This window comes from Penicillium soppii (genome assembly GCF_028829465.1).
Source record: "Penicillium soppii strain IBT 18220 chromosome Unknown utg000004l, whole genome shotgun sequence".
In the NCBI taxonomy this organism is placed as follows: domain Eukaryota; kingdom Fungi; phylum Ascomycota; class Eurotiomycetes; order Eurotiales; family Aspergillaceae; genus Penicillium; species Penicillium soppii.
The window spans coordinates 1472176-1493035 of NW_026643234.1; the positions used below are offsets into that span (position 1 = coordinate 1472176).

Below are 20860 nucleotides of genomic sequence, written 5' to 3' on the forward strand. Positions count from 1 at the left end.
GGCCTTTACATCTACATATATATACACAAACATCTCTCTCTCAAAGGCTTGGTATTAGCCGTATAGGTGTATGTCAATTAGCAGGGTGACGTTAAACCCCAACTTGATCGAACATGAAACACAGGATGCCCAATTCCGACCTTCCACCCCAGGATCAGAAGTCCAAGGTACCAATTAGGTAGAATTGGCGAACCAGCATTTGAGATCAAGCAAGTTACAAGAACAGATCCGAAAATGTGCGCAATAATTCTATCAAAACAGACATATCTGAGTCCGAGTTTCAACAACCGCCGCCTCATATTATAAGATCAATTATCAGCGTCTTAGTCAACGCTAAAAGGGAGATCCATGAGTTGGATTGTATTTAGTTAAGTCTCTTTCATAAGGGAGAATATTTGTTCCGTCTATTTACCAGTGGGGTCTATGCACCTAAAACGCGCAAGATGCGGTCTAGAAAGATGAGGGCGCCACGGATGTATAGGGCGCTATAGTATTGAGCAGGGTTGACAGGGACAAGAATCTCGAGCGCCTAGGTGGACTCGGTGTGGGCCCCAATGATGTATTACCCGCCCAACTTTGAGAGAGTAAGCAGTAAAATGATAAGACGGGAAAGAGAAAATTAAACAAATTGGGAGGGGATATCGTACATAGAATGAAAATTCAGAGATTGGGGGGGTTGGTTATGTGCCCAAAATCAAAGATCAGAACAATTTCCAGAATTCATGCATGAGGCTGAACTGCATGAAGTTTCGAGTTTCGAGTCCTCATAGGGGGGAAATAAGAATAGTAATTAGATGACAGCTGAATAAATAAATACTACTCCAGACCCGGCTTTTCTTTATTTCTTCCCACTTTCTTCGTACCCCTCCTGTCGATCTGCGAGCCTTACACACATCTCAATTTACAATAATTTTGTGGTTGGGGTTTCGCTCTGCTTCCGACTTTCGAATTCTACTTTCATTTCCTTTTGATCTTTCTATTCTATTTCCCTATCACCCGCCACTGGCGACTGATACCCTCTTCCCCGCTCAGGCCCCTCTATCAGGGCCAACCCCCCCTCCCAATCTATTACAATCCAACACTATTATCGCAACAACCCCGCCAAAATGCCCAGACGAATGATGGTTGACGATTTCTCCTCGTCGGAAGATTCAGATTACACCGAGACGGATGTGTCTATCCGAGGAGGAGGCCGCCGAACCCACGTTCGCCACCGCTCTGCGTCTCGGCACCGTCATGAACCCCGAGCGCAGTTCCTCGCACCGGTGCAACAAACTCGCGTGCACCGGTCGGCTTCGACAGGTGGAAGTCGCCGACGTGAGCCTGATTGGGTCCAACCTAACATAACGATTTTCAACGAGCAAGGGCTGCGATCCAACAACCGTCCCATGCAGCAGTCCGACAACCACCCCACCCAGCAGACGCGCCAGCAAAGGTAGCGAACGGCGCGAGAGCAGGAGGCGCGGTCGCGCGCACTTGATAGAGGACGACGATGATATTATCCATGTGGTGACACCACCACGTCATGGGCGCGGTGCCTCTCATGAGGGATCTCCGTTCCACCGCGACACCGACCTCATCGTGGGCCAGCATGTGCTTCAGCACAGCGATTTTCAACAAAGTATTGAACTCAACAAGCACGAAATGGAGATCGAGCGGCTAGAGCGGGAGCTGAATAAGATCAAGAAGAAGGCTGCTGCCGGCCCGCGTCTCGATCGGGATCTCGTGCATGTTCGTGAGGATGCTACTTACGAAGAACATCTTGCGGAAAAGCTGCGCCGGCTGCAGCATTTGGAGCATGAGCATAATATGGAGGAGGAGCAGCGCAAGGCCGAAGCGAGGCAGCGGGAGCGTCAGTACATTGCCGAGGAGGAGGACCGCAAGGCTGAAGCGAGGTATAAGATGAAGCAGATGGCGGCTGCTGAACGGGCTGCTGCTGAGGCGGAAGAGATCAAGCGTAGGCTGGAGGACGAGAGGCTGAAGGCCAGTGCGCGCAGACGAAGCGAGCAAGATGAGAGGGAGAGGCTTGCCCGCGAGGAAAATTGGAAGAGAATTGCCCAAGAAAAGGAGGAAGAGGATGAGCGCAAGAAGCTCATTGAAGCGATCAAGGCTGAGGATGCCAAGAAGGAAATGAAAAAGCGTGAAGAAAGAGAAAAGGAGAGAGCCGCGGAGGAGGCTGCTATTGAGAGGTGGAAGCTGAAGCAAAGAGAAGAGGCGGAGAGGAAGAAGGAGGAGGAGGAGAAGGCGAAGGCTATTGGGGAAGCTGCTATTGCGAGGCACAAACTTGAAGAGGAGCGCAAGAAGCAGAAGGAGGCCGAAGAAGCTGCTGCGGAGAAAGTAGCGTTTCGCAAGACTCTCGTCGCCCTGGGGTACTCCGAGAAAGAAATTGAGGAAATCATGATCCAAAAGCAGAAGGAAAGCGAGGAAAAAGTTAGGAAGTCCATGCTGGAGGCTGCTAAGGTGGAGTTGGAACTTGAGGAGCAGCGCAAGAAGGCGAGGGAAGCCAAGGCGCTTGCTGACAAGGAGGAGGCGTTCCGTGCACATCTCCGGGAGCTGGGGTACAGCGATGAGGAGATTGAGAAGATCGTCAAGAGGAAGGAGGACGAGAAGAAGCAATTGGAAGTGAAAGAGCAGACCAAGATGACTTGGATCAAGGTATAATTATATAGGGACCCTTTTCTTAGATCATCTTCACTAACATTGGGGCAGGTTCACCGCAAACATTTGCTGCCGGAGACCTTGATAGCCCACAATCTGCCTTGGGGTTGGGATGAGGTAGGAACAACCACCAGAAAGTTTGAGAGATTACACGGCTAATATGGACATAGCACGACAAAAACTACCTCATCATCAAACAGTGGATCACCGAGGACTTCCAAGAAGAGCTCTTCTCTCACACCCGACGTATACGCGAGGGCAAGACCATCGCTGAGAACTCCCATTCTTTGACTGCACTGAAGGTCAACGATCGCAAGAAGGACAATCTTTTCCTGGTTCGGAAGAAGAGCAACAGAGGCCGGTTCATTTTCGCATAAGTCTTCCGTTCTGCGATTGTCTTGAAATGATTCATGTTTGGATAAGAAAGGTGGATTTGCGTACGTACTTCGCGTTTTCTGAGGTTTGGATTTATTGTCTGTTGAAATTGCGTTGAGATTTGTGTTTTCCTTTTTGTTCTTATGTCACAGAGCATGTGGTATTATATGTACCCAGGCAGTAACGCGATATGACTTGATGAATTCTTTTTTTTTCTGGCCCAAATTGAGATATGTAATCAAGTTGATCTAGGCCCGGGCCAATAGTAGATAGCCCCCTGTGCGTAAATGAAGAGTTGAGGTGGTTGAGATCGGAGATTATTTGATTTGCATTTGCAGATGCAGTACAGTACATATGTCGGGCCGTAGCCTGCTATGTACAATCCCCAATTGGTCCAAGGTCAATGCAGGATATGCGCATGAGCACGGTCCCAAATGGGGTATATAGGATGTTATAATACAGTGAGTTGACCGATCCAGTCGTTGACTAAAGGCCCATTTGGTGATTTTTCTCCCAGCGTTTCTCGGCTCGCAGAATCAGTTCTTCATAGACGGTCCAGGCAAGCGCCGAGCTGATAGCTTTGCGTGTCATGCGGAGACCAAGCCCACCAAAGAGACTTCGGAGGCCGTTTTCTTGGAGCATCATACGCGTAGCACGCACCATGTTCCCATATTTAGCAGGCATGAGCTGCAGTCGGGTCTTGACAGCGTCGAATGGATTCGTGATAGCGGTTGCCATACCAGCTGCTGCTGCGCCAGAAACAAAGTGTATTGACGAGGATGACATGCCAGACCCTGGAGCCCCATCGTTGGCAGATTGGGTGGCCATCAGCGCGAACCGCCGCTTTAATTGTTCGTAGAAGAGAACATAGAGACCGGCATATGGCGCGTCACGAGCGGCAGTCGCGCCGAATCCTGCAAAGAGCCCACGGAGACCTTCAGTCCGCACAATATCACGACCGGCGCCCATTAGACTGCGGTATGCGTAATAGTCAGATTCGTAGCGGACCTTGAGCACGGTGACGGGCATCATGACGAAGCCCGCGGCGACTCTTGCGACAGCTCCGGTGGCGAGATTGGCTGTGTTGGAGAGTTTGGGGAGAACCGAGGATGACTTGGTGCCCATTACTGGGCTAGCTAAGGCCAATGGGTTGTTCTGCGCAACGGCTTGGCGCAGCGCGTTAAGACTGGTGAAGTAGAGCGCAGAGCCAAAGCCAGTCCGCAGGGCTGAAGGGAGCGTGCCGCGCCATAGTCCACGGATTGGATTCTGGGAAGATAAAATTGTTTTCAGGGTTGGGAGAAGGGCGGCTCCTTGGGATTGCTGGACTCGGGTTTTGAGGAGATCGGCGGGTTGGAGGAGAATGGAGGATGTGAGGCCGGAACAAAGACCAGCTGCAAAGTGGAAGGGTGTTTTTGAGGCTGGAAAAACGTGGTGGTTAGCAGTGTATTGCAGCGATCTGGGCGATCTGAATGAGACATACTCGTAGACGTGCCCGTTTTGACTTGCGGCACCGCTATTGTGCTGTTGTTCGACATCGCGTCTGTAGGATCAAATGAGCCCCCAGTCGTAACACCAGCGACTAGTATTCGTAAAGAAAGAGAATCCGATACCAGATCGAATCTCACTGGTGTCTAGTATAGCGCGGGCTGACTCGGAAGACGTTGGCATTCACCGGATGCGTAAAGATTGGAGAAAAATTCCACTGGCCAATATGGGTCACAGCTAGAGATGAATAGCAACAGCTTGCATTCCACCAGGGATGAATTGAATTAGAAAAGAGGAAAGATATAGTAAGATAGCCGAGGTACAATGGGTCAGAGTAGGCTCTAATGTCAGGTACAAGACTTTGGATTAGTGAAGTCATCGCAGTCATCGGGATCTGCGATGTCCTATCGATAAGCTCTTCACCGCATGTAAGCTCCAGGACTGCCTTCTTTTGGAGTTTTTCGAGGGTGCATAACCGACATGTATATAAACATGAATGTACAGGCTTTCTCGCTATTTAACTATTGGATATACCCATATATATTAGCTACCTACAAACACACCCAACTTTAACCTAGAATTGGTTATGCGGCTCTAGACTTGTCATTTGGAGCATTGATACACTTTGAGAGCAGAGCTATCGATAGATATGAAATACAATAAGAGCAGATTAATTGGCATATGTCATATAATCCATGCTATATATTTGATTTAGATATATACATAACACAATGCAAAACAAAACAAAAAAAGAACAGAAGCAGAAACCGCTTGCAGCTCGGCATCTCGCGGAGTGCACGGACACAGCCAATCAGTGAGTCTTAATTGGGCATGTTTAATCGACGTCATCTGTTTTCATGTTTTCGTTTCTTCCTTTTCTTCTTCCCTTTCATGAATATTTACTCTCTCCAAAACTCACAGAGAGCTTATACCTCTCCTATCTACAAATGACTTGGTCTTTACCCTCATTCCCGTATCCGCCCGCAAAGGACGGATACTGGGAGCCCGTCACCTCCACTTTGAACTGGTGCGAAGAGGTATCTCACCCCGCGCAAGGCGAAGCGAATCACAGCACTAACTTATACATTCAGGACTACTATGCGACTGAGTATGCTGCTGAGATCGTGAATGCTTTAACGAACCTGATGTTCATGTGGCTCGGCGTCCAGGGTATCCTGAGCTGTCGTCGCAATGGACATGACCAGATCTTTACCGTCGCACTGCTGGGATACCTGATTGTCGGGACAGGGAGCTTCTTTTTCCACTCGACCTTGAAATGCAAGTGTTTCTCCATCTCCCACACCAACACCCGCCCCCCATAGAAGTTTCCGTTGAACCGAGCCAAAGAAGATTACAAGAACACTGCTGACTGGACTCTGTACAACAGATCCGATGCAACTGGTCGACGAACTTTCTATGATTTACACTACCTGTCTCATGGCCTATGCCTTGTTTTCATATGCCCGCTCCACAACCGTGCGAATCTGGCTCGGTCTTTCCCTCGCCGGACTCGCCGTGTTTATTACCCTATACTATCACTATCTGCAAGACCCAGTCTTCCACCAGAACGCCTACGCGCTCTTGACTACCGTCGTCGTCCTGCGTAGTATGTACATCATGGAGGTGACCCTTCGGCCCAAATGGCGCCACTCGACTGAGGAGGATCGTCTGGCACGCCAGAAGAAGGGTCTCCCCGTGCCGACCAAGGAGCGCCAGCACTATGAAAACGTGCGTGATGCCAAAACACTCAAGACCATGTGGTTTATGGTAACATACGGGCTGAGCATGTTCTTGGGCGGTTTCTTCATTTGGAATTTGGATAATATTTTCTGTTCTGAGATCCGCCGGATGCGCCGCAGTGTCGGTCTGCCGTGGGGTATCTTTTTGGAAGGTCATGGCTGGTGGTATGTATCAAAATTAGCTTGGATCAATTGAACCGTCCGCTAACTCTTCTTCCAGGCACGTCATGACCGGTATTGGTGCATATCTCTACATCGTCTGGGGCATCTGGCTCCGCCACTGCCTCAACAACCGACAAGACGAATACCACCTACGGTGGGCGCACTTCTGGCAGATCCCAGAGGTGGTCCGCACTTCGGGTGCAACATCTGGAAATGTCACTCGGGCCAAGAAGTCTACCTGAGGCTAGCCTCTGTCATTCATCACCCCATGCTCATGGCATTTAGGGGACCCAACGACGCTCTTGCAAATGTGACCCTTCACATATACTTAAATTAGACATCACGCTCCATCTTTGCCTGTCTTTTGCCGTGAGACTCGGAGCACTGTTTGACATTCCTTGGCGTTGCTGCTTTTGGTACAGCATACAAATTTATCCCAGAGACGGACCATTTTGGCTTTTCGCCATAGATATACCATACCCTTTCTTGTTTTATCTGGGGGCGCGCGGAGTCTTGACTATAGATGAGAGTCAGGCTTGTCTACTATTTTGATTGTTGATTCAGCGTACTCATATCATACCAAGCACAATAGAAAAAATCTCAAATGTGTACTTCCAGTTTATTCTAACAAGCTATTACAGTGCGAGCAGCGCTTCTTTCGGGCCATGCTTCTATCGATGTTCGTGTATGAACTATGCAACCATTGAGTGGGCAGAATAGGGGTAACAACATAACAACAAACTCTATAGCTTCGAGCTGCCAGCCTGTGCCTTCTTCGGTCTCCGCGCCGGCGCAGGAACATTCTTCAACCACTCCGCATCAACAGTGACCTTCTCAATCTTCGACTTCTTACTCCAAACAGATTGGAAGCTCTCCTCCTCGTCCCTCCAGCGCCGAATCTCAGGCGCAAGCCAACACACCGCTGCGTCAGCGCACTCATTGACCGCCTCCTGGGCAAGCAAATGTCCAAAATCTTCAAGGAAAACGTCACGCACACGGCCGGCCGCAACACCGCCACTCCCACCTAGTCCGACGCCCGTGTTCGCGAGCTTATCGGCGCGCATGGCGGGAATACACATATCCGACTTTCCGGCGAAGATGTACAGCACGCTTGGGCGGAGATGGGGGAGCTGAGAGAAGATACGCGCCGGTTCGGGCCGGTAGAATGGGTAGCTGTCTGGGTGGTCTGCGTCTAGGTCTGGGTGAGTGACACGGTTGACGGGCTTGCCGCTGCCCGGGATGTGTCTATAGTTTGGGCGGGAGAAGGTAAAGACTTCTTGGTGGAGTGGGGTGCGAAGGGTTACTGGGGGATCCGCAGATTTCTTTTCCTGGTCGAGTGGGTGGATGGCTGTTGGGAGGTCGCGAAGGCCATGCTTGACCCAGCGAGATAGGACCCTTGGGTCCCAGGCTTGGTAGAAGGGGCTTCGCTGGAAGCCTTCTGCGGCGGCTTGGCGGGAGGGCCAGATGTCACGCCTGTGGGTTGACAGTTGAGTGGTTTTGGCTATTTCACGCTTGTTCTTTAACATGCTTAGGCCGTCTAGTTGGGTTGATTGGCGCTGGATCACTGGGTCTAGCAGGATCAAGGTGTGGATCAGTCGAGGGTGCATTAAACATAGTTGGACGCTAATTTATTTTGTTAGTTGTCTGGCTAGTATATGTTTGACCGAGCTTTTGTACTTACAGGTGAGCGCCTCCCATGCTATGCCCGATACCCACGATGGGCCGGGGCATTTCAGCCCGCTTGACGTTGACCAGATGGAGGAGGTCCCTAGGGTGATCGAACCAGCTCGCTGTAAGATAGTCAGTATACAATTGTGTTTCCTTTGATTAAGACTCATGTCACGTACGATCATTCCCGAGAGAATGTTCATTAATCACACTGCTCTGGCCTTCTTGGGCCACATCGGACATCCAGATACTGCGAATACGGAACCCATTCTGTTTTGATCGAGCGTGTATTTCTTCCCAAAGAGGCTCGTATAGTTCCTGCAATTAATCAGTACACTGCTGGTTCTATGTAGCGGCCATCCCAATGGGTGCAACTCCTGAGCGGGTCACGGATCTGGACCTCGGCATTTTTCAATTCATACCTTGGGGAAACCATTTGCGTGGGCAGCAAGAATAGTGATGTCGCCTGGTTGCGGATTAGGATTATCGAGTGGAATATATTGTTTCACGGCCAGATGCAGGGGTTCTTCTTGTTCGTTTGCCGTGGCTCCAGGATACTCCCTGATATGCTGACTGGGTACGACGTGTTCAACAATGCGAAACGGAGACGACATTGTGTGCGACGCTCCTGATATCTCTGGGAACAAACAAAAGGAGGGATTGGTGTTTATGAAGTCCTGGAATATAAACAATAGGACCGTGCTCGTGTTTAATAAATGTCCGGAGAGACCGCGGTTTTGCGGGGAGCCGAGGATCTTTTTTCTCTGAGGTTTTGGCTGGGATCTGGCATTCGCGACCATTCAACTGCCGACCATTTCTACACCTTACATACATGTGTATGTGGGTTAAAATTTGATGAATCTAGTTCCACCTTCAATATTTGGTCATTTAGGGAAGGTTTTTGTATAGGGAAATTATCTGTGTGCTGGTCAGTATCCCATGGGCACCAAGCCTCTACACTGTTTATTACTGTATAAAATGCCAACACAGAAGGATTTGTGATGTCTGCGTAGACACGCATCATGGATAGATTTCTAGACTCAACAAAAGAAGACGTGACATCCAGGGCTGTACCGAGCTGATAGTCCCGCAACAAGATCTGCTAAATTATTCTATATACTACTCTGCACTGAGAGCAAGGCAAGCGTCAACCGCTAGACCAACTCTATGATACTAAGTTAGCTTGAGGTCGCAATTAAACAAAGACATGGACTTTGCCTCACCTTCCTTCTTTTATCTTCACGACATCGTCGATGACATCCCGATCAAGATTGGGGAACATGTTTGACAAAGTCTCGACAACGTTATTATGTTCAGCACGCTGAATGCGACGCGCCTCGGCATCTTCGGCACTAGCTTGACGTGCGGCAGCGTCTTGGGCGTTGAGTACGCGGGTGAGTTTCTTCTTCGCAGAGGTTCCGCTGCCATGGGCAGAGTAAGAGCGCTCGTCCCCTGAGAGCCGACCGTCCTCGCTGCTTGTACGAGGGGGCTGATAGACGTTCGGGGAGAGTCGGGGGGGGAGCGACACCAGGCTGGGGTGGCGGAACGGGGTGGAGGCGGTCTTGGGAAGCAGAAGAACCCGAGTCTGGTTCGTCGGAGAAGATGCGGCCAATGGTAGAAAGGGGTTTTTGGATGGTGCGTAGGAGTCCTGCGACCGGAGCAGATGTGTCGTCGTCACTGGACTGTGGGGCTGGGTTGCGACTGGGTCCTGCCTGGGCATGGGATGGAGGGGCTTGGGCTGAGGGCTTTTCGTCAAGCGTTTCGGATTCACGGTTTTGTTCAGCAATGGCGGACACAGCAGCCTCGACATTACGTTCGAAATCCTCGTCACTGACGGTCAGACTGGTGCGATCCAGGGACTCGATAAATGTGATGGCTCCGGACTAAATGATGTTAGTTTGATGATAAGTCGACGGCCTATGCGATAGACATACCAACGATGAGATGTAATACCCGGCTTCTCCACCAAGTTTATCCTGGTTGCGGAAACGAAGAATGTATTGGATATTGGAGACAAGGTGGTCCGGATTTGCATGCAAAACCACATAGATCAGGAGAGGGATAAATGAGTCTGCGGATGTATCTCCCTTTTTGGAGTTCTTCAGAAGACCGAAAATTACCTTGCAACAATTCAGAATACAAATGACCTTATCTCGGGGAGCGCGATAGCCATTGATCTTTGAGATTTCTAAAGAATGTTAGAATGTGATCGGGCAGCCCGGTTCGCCTACATACCTTGCTGTGCTAGATTTAAGAAACGACGCCCACCGCCGCTCACAGGTGGGATGTCAAGATGCCCTTCGTTGATCCAGCCGTAAATGCGAATTTTCTGGGCTAAGATATCATCCCGTTCAATATCCTCTTGGTGTTGACCGCGTCGCCATGGCCCATGCAGCCTCTCAAGTTCTCTTCGTCGGCTCCGACTCGCACTTCTGGGTATAGTTGGCGGGGCCGGAATTGCTGGCGCAAAGGTCTGGGAATATAGGCGATTCATAACGAGTTTCTCCATGCCTTCCTTGGCATTATCGAATTCGCTATCTGACACATCTCGCCAGATCTCGCACATGGCCATTTTATTTGTTATAAAAGTCAAGAAGTCGCTGATAATCTTGACTTGCTCGTGAACCATCCACTGTTTCTTCCCAAACTCCATGAGAAACGAACGCAAGAACTTAGCCACGGGGTCGGCCGTGCGGTGACGCAGCTGTTCAAGGAACCGATGGAAATCAAACGGTTGATCAGACTCTGGCTCTGGAAGTGGTGGAACTGTCGAGGTGGATGATCGCCGGATTGATACTGGAGATTCGGGCTTGTGAGAATGAGATCCAGGCTGAGTCGCCGGAGTTGCAGGGACCGGAGAGGCCGCTGACTCGATAGAAGTCGGATGATCCAAACTTGATTTGCGAGGTGGGAAATGGTTTGGGCCCCCTCGGAACTGTTCAGCAAGCTCGAGCCTTGGAGACATGATCTCCTTTTGGTCGGCGCTTCGTGCGGGGTCCTGAAATTGTCCCATAATATTTTGAATTTCCGGCTGCGAGTAATTATCCTCCCGGGGACATTGTTTCAGCTCCGGATCACTGTCGCCAGGCACTTCTGGGAGCTCTTTCTCGGGGCTGGGGCTCGAGGTTGTATCGAGACGTGGGAGTGCTGACGCAGGCGCCGAGCTTGTCCTGAGATAGACATTGTCTTTTTCAAGGGGTGGAGGTGGAGGTGGAGGAGGTGTGTTTCTATTCAACAATGAATCTGAACTTGTAAATTCTGACACTCCCAGTCTTTCCATCTGCTCCGCAAGTGGTTGTTGCTCGGCTGGGCATTGCGGTTGGGCAGGTATTTTCGAGTCTATCGCGGTTGAAGTTGAGGAGGCATCGGTAGCGTATGGCTCTGCAGCGTTTTGCGAGCTTATAATTTCTGTCTGGCTGCTGTCTGGTTTGGAGAAACCATCATCCTGTGTTTGGCCTAGGAGGTCTATTGGGGTCGGTGTCTCAGTATGTTCATGGGTAGGCTGGACGTCTCTCGTCTCGAGGCCCGGAGAGGACGGGGCTTCTGTGGCCGACATAAGCTATGTTATTCATAGACGCTTGGTCAGTATTAAAGATAGAAGAATCAAAAGGGCGCAAATGTTGGGAGTATCGTATGCGGCTCTCGTGTTGATGTGCGGATCATTGTTCAACCGGGGTCCGTTTGACTTGTCCAGCTCAATTTATTGTGGGGCGCATTCCTAGCCAATCACAGTCCACTGCGAAGGGCGGCGACATCGGACATTTCCACCCCTCCGGAGGTATCTAGGTGGGGTTTGACTCATCTTGTCTTTTCAACATATTATACTTGATATACTGCAATCATGGTCGTCGGTGCGGCCTTGGAGGACCGCCTGGAGACATGGGCACAAAGGTTGAACAACCTCACTGTCTCTCCATTGACCCGCGACTATCCCGACACACAAACGCTCGATAATAAACGAGCTATCGAGGCTTTTGAATCCCTGCGACTCCCCAAGGAGACCCAATTGCAGCTGCAGAAGCTTTCTGGCTCATCCTCTGGCTTCACTGTCTTCCTGACAGCCTTTGTCATTCTGGTCGCTCGATTGACCGGTGATGAGGACATTGCCGTGGGGACAAGTTCTAACGAGGATGGTCGTCCATTCGTCATCCGAGTCCCCATTGATACTTCGGAGACTTTCGTCCAGCTCTACTCCAAGGTCGAGGAGGTGCGTATCTTATTCCCGCTCTTCTTCATTGCTGTACGATCATGTCAGGCTAAATTATTCGCAGGCCTTCAAGGAAGGCGCCTCCCAGATTGTGCCGTTGGGCAGTCTTCGCTCTTATATCCAGGAAAAGTCCAAGTCCGAACGTGTACCGGTCCTTTTCCGATTTGCTGCCTATGACGCCCCTGCTGCCTCGCAAGACTACCCCGCGAACACCTTCGATACCACCGACCTCGTCGTTAATGTTGCAGCGGGCAACCTATCTGATGGCTCAGCTTCCGAGGTCCAATTGGGTGCATACTATAACCAGCGTCTCTTCTCCAGTGCTCGCATTGCCTTCATCTTGAAACAACTCGCATGCATTGCTAACAATGCCGCTGCAAACCCGGACGAGGCTATTGGACGCATTGATTTGATGACCGAGGACCAGCGCGTACTCTTGCCTGACCCGACATCCAACTTGAACTGGTCCAAGTTCCGTGGTGCTATTCATGATATTTTTGCTGCCAATGCCGAAAGTCACCCGGACAAGCTCTGTGTGGTTGAGACCGAGTCGAGCACCTCTCCTCACCGCGAGTTTACCTATCGTCAGATCAACGAGGCCTCGAACATCCTTGGCCACCACCTAGTTCAGTCCGGCATCCAACGAGGAGAGGTCGTTATGGTTTACGCCTACCGTGGTGTCGACCTTGTGGTTGCCGTGATGGGAATCCTCAAGGCCGGTGCGACATTCTCCGTCATCGACCCTGCCTACCCGCCGGAACGACAGAACATTTACCTCGATGTTGCCCGTCCCCGCGCTTTAGTAAACATTGCTAAAGCAACAAGGGACGCTGGTGAACTCTCAGAAATTGTTCGCACTTTTATCAACGAAAACTTGGAGCTCCGCACTGAGATCCCTGCACTTGCCTTGCTTGACGATGGCACCCTCGCCGGTGGATCCGTCAATGGCCAAGACGTCTTCGTCAACGAAGTTGCACTGAAATCTCAGCCCACTGGCGTCGTTGTCGGTCCTGATTCTATTCCCACCTTGTCTTTTACGTCCGGTTCGGAGGGCCGGCCAAAGGGTGTCCGTGGTCGACACTTCTCCCTAGCTTATTACTTCCCTTGGATGTCCGAGACATTTAAGCTTACGGCAGACGACAAATTTACTATGCTTAGTGGTATCGCTCACGACCCTATTCAAAGAGACATTTTCACCCCGCTGTTCTTGGGTGCTCAACTTTTGGTGCCCGCTCGCGAGGACATTCAGAATGAGAAGCTTGCTGAGTGGATGCAAAAGTTTGGTGCTACTGTCACTCATCTTACCCCTGCCATGGGTCAAATTCTGGTCGGTGGCGCTTCTGCTCAATTCCCTGCCCTTCACCACGCATTTTTCGTGGGTGATATCTTGATCAAGCGAGACTGCCGCTCGCTCCAGGGACTTGCCCCCAACGTTTCTGTCGTCAACATGTACGGCACAACTGAGACCCAGCGTGCTGTTAGCTACTTCGAGATCCCTAGTTACTCTAGCGATGAAGGGTATCTCGATACATGTAAGGATGTTATTGCGGCTGGCCGCGGTATGTTGGACGTCCAAATGCTTGTTGTCAACCGTTACGACCCCACTCGGATCTGCGCTATCGGAGAGGTCGGCGAGATCTACGTTCGTGCCGCCGGTCTTGCGGAGGGCTATCTTGGTTCCCCGGAGCTGAACGCTAAGAAGTTCCTGACTAACTGGTTCGTTAAGCCGGAAGTCTGGGCTGAAAAAGACCAGGCAGAGTCCCAGGGTAAGAACGAGCCTTGGCGCCAGTACTATGTCGGTCCCCGGGATCGTCTGTATCGGAGCGGTGATTTAGGCCGATACACTCCATCCGGAGATGTGGAGTGTTCTGGTCGCGCCGATGACCAAGTCAAAATCCGTGGTTTCCGCATCGAGCTTGGTGAAATTGATACTCACCTTTCCCGCCATCCTCTGGTCCGTGAGAATGTAACTTTAGTACGAAGAGATAAGGATGAGGAGCCTACATTGGTAAGCTACTTCGTTCCCGATATGACCAAGTGGGCTTCGTGGCTAGAGAGCAAGGGCCTTACCGATGATGACACCGCTGAGGGTATGGTCGGCCTGTTGCGACGCTTCCGTGCTCTGCGGGATGATGCTCGTGACCATCTTCGGAGTAAGCTTCCTACATACGCAGTGCCGACTGTCATTATTCCTCTCAAGCGTATGCCCCTGAACCCGAACGGCAAGATTGACAAGCCCGCCCTTCCTTTCCCCGACACTGCGGAACTGAGTGCGGCTGCACCTCGCCGCCGGTCGTCCGCCATGCAGGCTCTTTCCGAAACCGAGCAAACTCTGGCTCAGGTGTGGGCCAAACTCATCCGCAATGTGACCGCTCGTATGATTGGGCCGGATGATTCTTTCTTCGATCTTGGCGGCCACAGTATTCTGGCGCAGCAGATGTTCTTCGAGCTGCGTCGTAAGTGGCGCGGCATTGATATCAGTATGAATGTCATCTTCCGTAGCCCCACTCTAAAGGGCTTCGCTGGTGAAATCGACCGCCTGCTAGCTCTGGCATCTTTCGCGACAAGCGATGACAAGACCCTTGCCGGAGCCGTGCAGGCTGCCAATGAGCCCGATGACGAGTACTCGAAGGATGCTGTCCAGCTTGCGAGCCAGTTGCCTGAGACATTCCCCACTCGCACTGATGCTATGCTCACTGCTGAGCCTCTGGTTTTCCTCACTGGAGCGACTGGCTTCCTAGGCGCTCATATTCTTCGCGACCTACTCACCCGCAAGGCGCCCTCCACTAAGGTCGTGGCTCTGGTTCGCGCAAAGACTGAAGAGCAGGCTCTTGAGCGTATCCGTGGAACTTGTCGTGCCTACGGTTTCTGGGATGAAGCGTGGACCTCCAAGCTCCGTGCGGTCTGTGGTGATCTCGGAAAGCCCCAGTTCGGGCTTACCCAGGCAGTGTGGGACGACCTCACAAGCACCGTTGATACTGTGATCCATAACGGAGCCCTTGTTCACTGGGTGTACCCCTACGCAACCCTCAAGCCCGCCAACGTTATGGGTACCATCGATGCCTTGAAGCTGTGCAGCGGAAAAGCTAAGCAATTTGCTTTCGTCAGTTCTACTAGTGCGCTGGACAAGGATTACTTTGTCGAAGAATCCGAGCGTATCATCGCCGCTGGTGGCAATGGCATTAGCGAAGACGACGATATGGAAGGCAGCAGGATCGGCCTCGGAACTGGTTATGGTCAGACCAAATGGGCTGGAGAATACCTTGTTAAGGAGGCTAGCCGTAGAGGCCTGAAGACCAGCATCATTCGTTCCGGATACGTCCTTGGTGACTCGATCACAGGAACTACTAACAACGATGACTTCCTTGTGCGCTTCTTGCTCGGCTGTATCCAGCTGTCCGCTCGGCCTAACATCAACAACACCGTGAATATGGTTCCAGTCGACCACGTGGCTCGGATCGTTATTGCCTGCGCTTTCAACCCGGTTGGCGTTGCCCATGTCACTGGACACCCTCGCCTCCGTTTCAATGAGTTCCTCGGTGCCCTTGAGCTCTACGGATACAACGTTCCCCAAGTTGACTATATTCCTTGGTCCAACGCCCTCGAGAAATATGTCAATGACGGTCAACACGATGATAAGGAGTCTCAGCATGCTCTTTTGCCTCTGTACCACTTCGTAACTGCAGACCTTCCCTCCAACACCAAGGCTCCTGAACTGGATGATGTCAATGCCGCAGCTGCTCTCCGTGCTGATGCTGCCTGGTCCGGCGTCGATGCTTCAGCCGGTGCCGGTGTGACAGAGGAATTGGTCGGTCTTTATGCCTCTTACCTCTTCCAGACAGGGTTCCTCCCCGCGCCGACTATCGCTGGGGCTCGCCCGCTCCCTCCCGTCCAAATTAGTGACGAACAGAAGAAGACCCTCTTGAATGTTGGCGGCCGTGGTGGTACGGCTTGATTAAAAAATTTTGTTATTTTGGTTTGAAGCATTTTGGAATTTATGTTATGTTAAAAGTGAGCAATAAAAGACGTGACTTGTACAGAATGGTTAAATTGAACATTGAAGAGGTTATCGAAGTTTGGCGTTACTATTTCTCTAATTGGCTGGGCGAGTTCCCCTCGGGAGAACCTCTCAACGTTTTCTTTTCCCCTGACCCCCCCTCTCGTTCTGTTTGGCATTTTATATAGTCTTTAGCCTCTTCAACAATAACCTCATTTCCTCATTTTGCACTTGGCAGAATTCATCATGACAGCTGAAGGTTAGTGTGAGCGGTCCTCTGTTTTCGCGCGCTCTTGGCAATTATTCCCATCCATCTTCCTCATCAATTTTTTCCCGCTTCACCTTTCTCGTCAATTCTGCCGAGGGCAACACATGAGTCAGGCTTTCCGGGCTCTGCAAGAAGTGACAATTTGATACTTCGTGTCAACTCTTTCCGCCGTCTGACTCAGTTTGCTCCCCGCCAAAATACCTGCATTTCCTGCCACAGTCCATTTCCTCTTTGCTCTTTTTCCCTCTCCTCCATGGCTGCTGCGAGGCTCACCGGGCGACCTGGTTTTGTCACACGGGCAGTGGGGGCTGTCTGTGACTCACCGGGTTTCCTGCGAGTGAGTCGGTCTCAAGTTTCCCGTCGCGCGGCTGGTGCGACCGGTTTCTCGGCGCCCAACACTGTCCGCTTCTCAACCTCCACTCCCTTCTCCTGTGCCAACCACAAAAGCACCAGCGCACCGGCCACAAATTCGAGTACCAAGAATCAAACTGACACCGCTGCGGACTCCACAGATCGGTATGCCACAGGCTTGCGTCTGAACAAGGAATGGGCAGCACAGACAGCCCGTGATCACCCGGAACTCTTCCCTACCCTCGCCAACGGGCAAAAGCCACAAATTCTGTGGATCGGATGTTCCGATTCGCGTTGCCCGGAGACCACCTTTTTGGGACTTCACCCCGGTGATGTCTTTGTCCACCGCAACATCGCCAACGTCATGCACCCGGGTGACCTCAGCTCCTCCGCCGTTATTGAATACGCCGTGCAATATCTCCGCGTGAGCCACGTCGTGGTGTGTGGCCACACCGCTTGCGGTGGTGTTGCTGCTGCCATGGGTAACAAGAACCTGGGAATTTTGGACCCTTGGCTGTTGCCTCTGCGCCAGCTGCGTGAGCGCAACCTTGAGCTTCTGTCAAGCATGACTACCGACGAGGCTGCCATGAAGTTGGCCGAGTTGAATGTCCGTGAGGGTCTGAATGTCGTTAAGCAGAAGGGTGTTGTCCTCAACGCCATTCAGGAGCGTGGGCTCCAACTCCACGGCCTGATTTACGACGTTGGATCGGGAGTTCTCAGCGAGTTGGATACCGAAGATTCGGAGGAGGTTATTCGGGCTCGTCTGACTGCATTCCACACGGAATAAGTTAGCATACGGAATCGGGGATAACCAAAGGCCAACTCAACACGAAAGTGAAAAGTGGCATCATATAGTTGTTTTATTTTTTTTCTCTCCCAGATAGCGAGGTGCAATTGATGATTTGATGATAGTGAAAAAAAGGAGCAAAAATTCAGTCAAGTGTATAGGGATATTTGCAGTTTAAAGAGGCCCTATGTTTCGGCCGGGACAAAACAGTAAAGCCGAGTTTTCCCCTCAATGTTATGGCGTGGTGGGTACATACATATGTATGCATTTAGTTAGACTAGATATGTACCTAAGGAACAAAAAATCCAATCAATCTGAAACACGTTCCAATCAATAATTTACATGCAGACTTAAACACTTGGATGAGGCTATGGCATTTGGTTGACTCATATCTGAGTCTGATCTACAAGTACGTATACTTACTTGGTACCCCGACTGAATTGGCCTGCATTGATTTCTAGGCAACAGAGAGTGAGGCTGACATGCGTCATGACTACCTTCACAATCGTATACAATGTAGAAACCCGGGTTCTAGTATAAAGGTATAGAGAAGTGTGTGTTTGTCCGTGGGTTGAAGCAAGCATGCTAGGTTTTGATCATCTCTCATCTCTCTCTTCTTCTGCTATCTCAACCTTTTACTTCCAAAATCCAACATTTTTTTTTATCTGTTTCGATCTTAATAACATCTATAGGCATGGCGGTCGAGAACAATGGCACCGGTAAGTAAATTGAGCCGCTATTATGCAGTCAAGAACTAACACCTAACAGTTAAGCCAGCTGAGAAGGATAATGACAACAATGGCGAGGAAACCAAATATGAGCCTGTGGGCACAGTCTGTGACTTCCGCAATATGTACCAAACAAAGCCCGATGAAGATGGCGTGAGGTCCTGGACCAGAGAACTACCATCCGATTTGCCTGAGCCTGCTGAGGATGCCGACTCGGCGCAATACGCACTTCTAGTCCGAAAGGAGAAGTGCTACGATGGACGCAAGAGCCTGTCTGTGCATTCCATTGTTGTGCAAAGTGACCATCTTAAAGGCTTCCTGGGAAAGGTGCTGGACAACTATCCTGGGGTGACGACGACCCTCGATCGTCTCGAGTTCATGGCGCCCTTCAAGCCTTTCGTGCACCGATGGGAGGAAATCGTCAAGTTTAGAAATATGGAGCAGGATCCCACCACCAAGTCTCACGTGGATCTATTCTATAGTATCATGGACGAGGAGCTCAAGGATGTGATCGATCACAAAAAGGATCTGATTGCGAATGGTGTCATTACCTACCCACTAGCCTGGACAATCATGGAGCCTCATGACGTGGTTATCTCATCGTTCGGAGGACTACTTCGTGCCCATAAGTTCGATGAGATGTCTCTGACCAAGTGTGGATGGAGTCTCTATGCCGAGCATGTCGACTTCGATGGAAGTCGGTTTGGATACAACAACGAAAACTTCATGATCCCCATGTTCACCGGCACTGTTCCAATAACCTCCTTGTCTGTGTTCCCCCTCAAGTACCACCCCGAGAAGGACTCGATCCGAAAGTCCCTGGCAGCGCGTGGAAAGCGATGGGAAGAGCACAAGGGATACCACTTCAAGGCCTACAATGGAACCGCCATTAGTAGGGACTATACCGAGGATGACGAAAACTTAAGGGACACCAAGTATCATGTCAAGGGTCGCATTATCATTGACGCTGATGCGTATAACATCTTCCATCCCACTGGGACGATCAGCGTGGGCAGCATCATCGACGAAGATAAACTGGACGATGCGCAACGACTTATCGCCACTCCAATGGTCTACGGCTATTCCCTCAAAGACAAAGAATGGCTCATCTTCTACCTGGACAGTTCCAGTGAAATTGTATGGGATGAGCGAGCCTTCGAGTCTCTGGTCCTGCCGAAAGAACAGCAAGGTCTCAAGGAAGTCATTCTAGGCGTTGCAAAAGCCCAGTCCAAGAAATTGGATTCTTTCGATGATGTCGTTCAAGGCAAGGGCCGCGGTATCATCATGCAACTAGCGGGCCCTCCTGGTGTCGGCAAGACTCTTACCGCGGAGAGCGTTGCGGAGGTCATGAAAGTCCCTCTTTATGTGATGAGCGCGGGTGACCTCGGAATGGATGCCAGCGATGTTGAGCGTAATCTCAAGCAGATCTTGAAGGCCATCCCTAGATGGGGCGCTGTTCTATTGCTTGACGAGGCTGATGTTTTCATGGAAGCTCGTGACGCAACTGATCTTGCTCGCAATGAGCTTGTGTCGATTTTCTTGAGAATGCTTGAATACTACGAGGTAAACATCAGTTCCCCATAACCCGAGAGATTGAAAAACCAAATTACTAATTTCATCCTTTCTCTAGGGAATCCTCTTCTTGACCACCAATCGTGCCCAGAATATTGACCCTGCTTTCGAATCTCGGATCCACATTTCTCTCAACTACCAAGAGCTGGATGTGGCTTCCAGACGCCATATCTGGAAGCAATTCCTCAGCCGTTCAAGCAAGACCTTCACGGACGAGCAACTTGACCAGATGGCAGAAGTTCGGCTAAACGGCCGCCAGATCAAGAACATTATCAAGACAGCCGGCCTTCTGGCGTGGTCGAAAGAGGTTGATCTTGGATACGAGCATTTGAAGATTGTGCTAGCTTTGAGAGACTTGTAAGGGCAAGGATGAAACACAGTGGAGAGTTGATGACAGTGACATTATTTACACGGGAATCTAGCTAGCTTGACTAGAATTACCCCACGATGAATAGCTGAATGAAAAAAATAGAATATGTTGTGGATGCACCTGGACCCCTGAGCCTTAGGGATTTTGCTCTACTTGAGAAACTCAACACAATACAGTACAGGATTTCGGCTCCAAATTTGTTGCTTTGTGTACCTTGTCTTGATGCATATTTGTCCTATCGCACTCTAGTTATAATGCCCAATATGGTTCTGAGCATGTGGTAATACAGTCTTGGGAGAGAATTTACAAGCAGAGCTTTACAAAGACTGCTTGCATGTGCCTGAGGAAACCAGATTGTATTTTCCCTGGGAATCCAAGGTCTAGGAAATTGCCTCTTCAAAGAGAACTCTCACATTCTCGCACCGAACATTTCACCTGTGCCCCTAAATTGGGCGGTGATACGCATGGGTCATAGGTTACCGGCCCGCCGCTA

The 20860-nt window shown here is 50.6% G+C and overlaps 8 protein-coding genes across 8 annotated transcripts; 5 read left to right on the forward strand and 3 right to left on the reverse strand.

Moving 5' to 3' along the window:
* Positions 1–1170: 1170 nt before the first annotated feature.
* N7529_003976 (uncharacterized protein) lies at positions 1171–2661 on the forward strand (the record flags this gene model as incomplete). The annotated part of the gene is made up of 2 exons (XM_057239503.1): positions 1171–1317; positions 1366–2661. 2 exons carry the CDS (start codon positions 1171–1173, stop codon positions 2659–2661), a joined length of 1443 nt encoding a protein of 480 aa, XP_057098798.1.
* An 858-nt stretch (positions 2662–3519) lies between these two features.
* On the reverse strand, positions 3520–4568 carry N7529_003977 (putative mitochondrial carrier protein; the record flags this gene model as incomplete). The annotated part of the gene is made up of 2 exons (XM_057239504.1): positions 3520–4451; positions 4514–4568. 2 exons carry the CDS (start codon positions 4566–4568, stop codon positions 3520–3522), a joined length of 987 nt encoding a protein of 328 aa, XP_057098799.1.
* An 897-nt stretch (positions 4569–5465) lies between these two features.
* Positions 5466–6661, forward strand: N7529_003978 (ceramidase; the record flags this gene model as incomplete). Its single annotated transcript, XM_057239505.1, has 4 exons — positions 5466–5555; positions 5610–5802; positions 5906–6422; positions 6478–6661. 4 exons carry the CDS (start codon positions 5466–5468, stop codon positions 6659–6661), a joined length of 984 nt encoding a protein of 327 aa, XP_057098800.1.
* A 501-nt stretch (positions 6662–7162) lies between these two features.
* Positions 7163–8701, reverse strand: N7529_003979 (putative toxin biosynthesis protein; the record flags this gene model as incomplete). The annotated part of the gene is made up of 4 exons (XM_057239506.1): positions 7163–8042; positions 8101–8209; positions 8267–8405; positions 8510–8701. 4 exons carry the CDS (start codon positions 8699–8701, stop codon positions 7163–7165), a joined length of 1320 nt encoding a protein of 439 aa, XP_057098801.1.
* A 505-nt stretch (positions 8702–9206) lies between these two features.
* N7529_003980 (guanine nucleotide exchange factor VPS9) lies at positions 9207–11643 on the reverse strand (the record flags this gene model as incomplete). The annotated part of the gene is made up of 5 exons (XM_057239507.1): positions 9207–9252; positions 9311–9508; positions 9552–9970; positions 10022–10275; positions 10323–11643. 5 exons carry the CDS (start codon positions 11641–11643, stop codon positions 9207–9209), a joined length of 2238 nt encoding a protein of 745 aa, XP_057098802.1.
* Positions 11644–11928: 285 nt separating this feature from the next.
* On the forward strand, positions 11929–16249 carry aarA (L-aminoadipate-semialdehyde dehydrogenase; the record flags this gene model as incomplete). Its single annotated transcript, XM_057239508.1, has 2 exons — positions 11929–12294; positions 12359–16249. The coding sequence occupies 2 exons, from the start codon at positions 11929–11931 to the stop codon at positions 16247–16249; spliced, it is 4257 nt and encodes a 1418-aa protein (XP_057098803.1).
* A 563-nt stretch (positions 16250–16812) lies between these two features.
* N7529_003982 (carbonic anhydrase) lies at positions 16813–17697 on the forward strand (the record flags this gene model as incomplete). The annotated part of the gene is made up of 1 exon (XM_057239509.1): positions 16813–17697. The coding sequence occupies one exon, from the start codon at positions 16813–16815 to the stop codon at positions 17695–17697; it is 885 nt and encodes a 294-aa protein (XP_057098804.1).
* Positions 17698–18391: 694 nt separating this feature from the next.
* N7529_003983 (ATP-binding protein) lies at positions 18392–20358 on the forward strand (the record flags this gene model as incomplete). The annotated part of the gene is made up of 3 exons (XM_057239510.1): positions 18392–18416; positions 18475–19988; positions 20056–20358. 3 exons carry the CDS (start codon positions 18392–18394, stop codon positions 20356–20358), a joined length of 1842 nt encoding a protein of 613 aa, XP_057098805.1.
* Between the last annotated feature and the right edge of the window lie 502 nt (positions 20359–20860).